This window comes from Montipora capricornis, chromosome 2, assembly GCF_036669925.1.
Source record: "Montipora capricornis isolate CH-2021 chromosome 2, ASM3666992v2, whole genome shotgun sequence".
NCBI classification, from domain to species: domain Eukaryota; kingdom Metazoa; phylum Cnidaria; class Anthozoa; order Scleractinia; family Acroporidae; genus Montipora; species Montipora capricornis.
Window position 1 is genome coordinate 53077275 of NC_090884.1, and position 2500 is coordinate 53079774.

General features: G+C 41.0%; 1 protein-coding gene across 3 annotated transcripts in view; it reads left to right on the forward strand.

The window, feature by feature from the left end:
- The window catches only part of LOC138027496 (complement C3-like), a 92797-nt gene that overhangs the window by 63346 nt on the left and 26951 nt on the right, over positions 1-2500 (forward strand). For all 3 annotated transcript variants that reach the window (XM_068875060.1, XM_068875066.1, XM_068875055.1), the window contains exons 28-29: positions 118-213; positions 1189-1380. In XM_068875060.1, the coding sequence (XP_068731161.1) occupies positions 118-213; positions 1189-1380 (288 nt within the window). The remainder of the gene's footprint in view (positions 1-117; positions 214-1188; positions 1381-2500) is intronic.

Below are 2500 nucleotides of genomic sequence, written 5' to 3' on the forward strand. Positions count from 1 at the left end.
TAAGGAATTTTTGTTGGGGAGGAAATGAAAACACGATGCTGAAACGAACAGAAGTTTGCACAGTGTTTTCAAAGTCAAAAAGTTACAGAAAAATCGTATGGGCTCGTTCTCTTTTAGCTCAAGTTGGAAATAACGGTCAGCTGGATATTATAAATATCACGTACCCAAAAGAAGCAGTTCCTGGATCAGTTGAAGCTGTGATTTACTTGACAGGTATAATTTTTTGTATAGAAAACATTCCTACGGTTTTGTGGCTATCTCTAAAAAAAAGAAAGGGAAAACGAAAAATGAGTAATGGTATTCGAGGAATTGGGAATGGAGAACGGGGGATGTCCAAAACTGTTTGAGAATCTCCGTAGAACGGGATATCTATAAAACGAGAAATATCTAAAATGGGGCATCTTTAAAACGGGGAAATCTCTAAAACGGTTTGTTAGAAGTAAATCTCAACACGATACTCAAACCATTTTTCGTCTTAGAGTTCATTTTCCGTAAAGCCTTCATTGCAAGAAATAAAACCGAATAGAACAGTAAATTTGTACGCAGATGACCGCTTTACGCGATGGAATCCCGGATTTGAACTTTACCTCGCTTAAGCCAACTAGTTATGTCCATCCAGCTAATTTATGACGGTGATATGTTTATTTGACTGTTGTCCTTTAAATACGAGGACCCTACTAGCGCCTTCATCGGCTTAAGTATGGGCTGTTGATTTTTTTCTTTTAGTGCTGGGTTGTCTCAATGGATTAGATGCTAGAGAAGGCGGTTTGGTGTGTTTTCGGTAAGATGGACCAAGGTCAAAAGAAACCACTTACCCCTGTCCCTTCACATTTTCCACTTACCCCTGTCCCTTCACATTTTCTTTTGACCTCGTTCCAGCTTTCGCGCGGCCACGTTATCGAAATCATACCAATCCGCATGCTTTTCTGATTTATTTTAATAAATGACCGGGAAATTCCTCGGAATCGGCGTCGACTGTTTGCAAGATTCTCTCAAATTTACTTGAAGAGACCTTGGAAAGTAGATAAACTTGGGAAAAGTTTTTCCTTTTGGTAATTATGGTTGGAAATTTCTAGCAAACTTTTCAGACTTTTCGAAAGTTATGAAATTTTCCGGTAGGGCTCACTAAAATTGACTTACCTTTCATATTCCATGGTAAGCAATTTATTGTCTGTTTTCTCTCTTTAGGAAATCTTCTTGGTCCTGTTGTCAATACAACTATCGAGGGTGGTCTGGAGAAGTTCTTCCGCATGCCTTCGGGGTGTGGAGAACAAACTATGATATACCTTGCTCCGAATGTCTACGTCTTAGATTACCTAATAAACACTGATCAACTTACTGGAGCTCATGAGGAAAATGCTTATCGCTTTATTCAGTCGGGTAAGCATGATTAAAAGGGAGCTTAAGCTCGAGCGTTTTTGAGACGCGGACGGCAACCGGAAGAGAACAATTTGCGTGGCAGGCCGGTGGTGTCTCCCAGATTCTTATACTTATCATCCCTAATGGAGAAAAGATACTTAGCAAGGTAAATGTGGTTGTGTGAAGACAACTTAAATGAGAAAACAGCTCACTTCCGGTTGCCGTCCGCGACTCTAAAACGCGCGTGCTTAAGCTCCATATTATATAGCAAGCAATTCTAAATAAAGTACTCTGATTGGTTGCTTTTCGGTCGGGATTTTACAGCACGGACCATTACCTTGGAAACGGTCCGTTTCCTTTTTTTTTCTCTCTCTCTCTCCCGGCTAATTCAAGTTGAGCGAAACTCAAAAAGTTTTCGAAAAGCGGAATTTAAATTTTCCATCACGACAGTACAAACCAACTTGGCCAATATCCAGTCATCTTGACCTCACGCTTGGTCAATAACCCATACATATAATAAACAACTTACTAACCTCACTTTCTCGGGATCGCAATGGGGAAGATTGGCCCTTCGGTTCGTACTACCACGACCTTGGGCCCTCGGTTATTAAGAGGGTAATGATTTTTGGGGATAAGAGTTGTAGAGTTCGAATCTTTCCCGATGTTCTCCGGCTGGAAGTGTTCTCCTGGCAGCAACGCCCGACGTGTCAATAGTAGGAAATCCCTCCCCAGGAAGGGTGAATGGGAGCTTCTAAAGTGCTGTAGGAGAGACGCAATGACATATTTACTTTCTAAAGAGGCTACTGCTGTTCACCTACAGAGCTGGCGTATTTAAGTAAGAGCGGACGAGGTTTCGACATACAATATGGAGGAAAGCAGAGTTATCTGTTTGCTTACATTTTACACGACACTGATTGAAAATGTCGGGTAACTTAAAAGGAGCCTGGATTTAAAGCAATTCGTTTGCCACCCAAAAACGCCTGTCCTGATTTCATGAAGTAAAGGTCTCTAATCAAATGCTGACGTTTCATAAGTTAACCTTTGATGCTAGGCATCCAGAGAAAAATTATTGAGTTATTCACAAATAGATTCCCCAATGACCGTATAAGCCACTTTCCCGGGAAATGTTTTGCCTCCACAA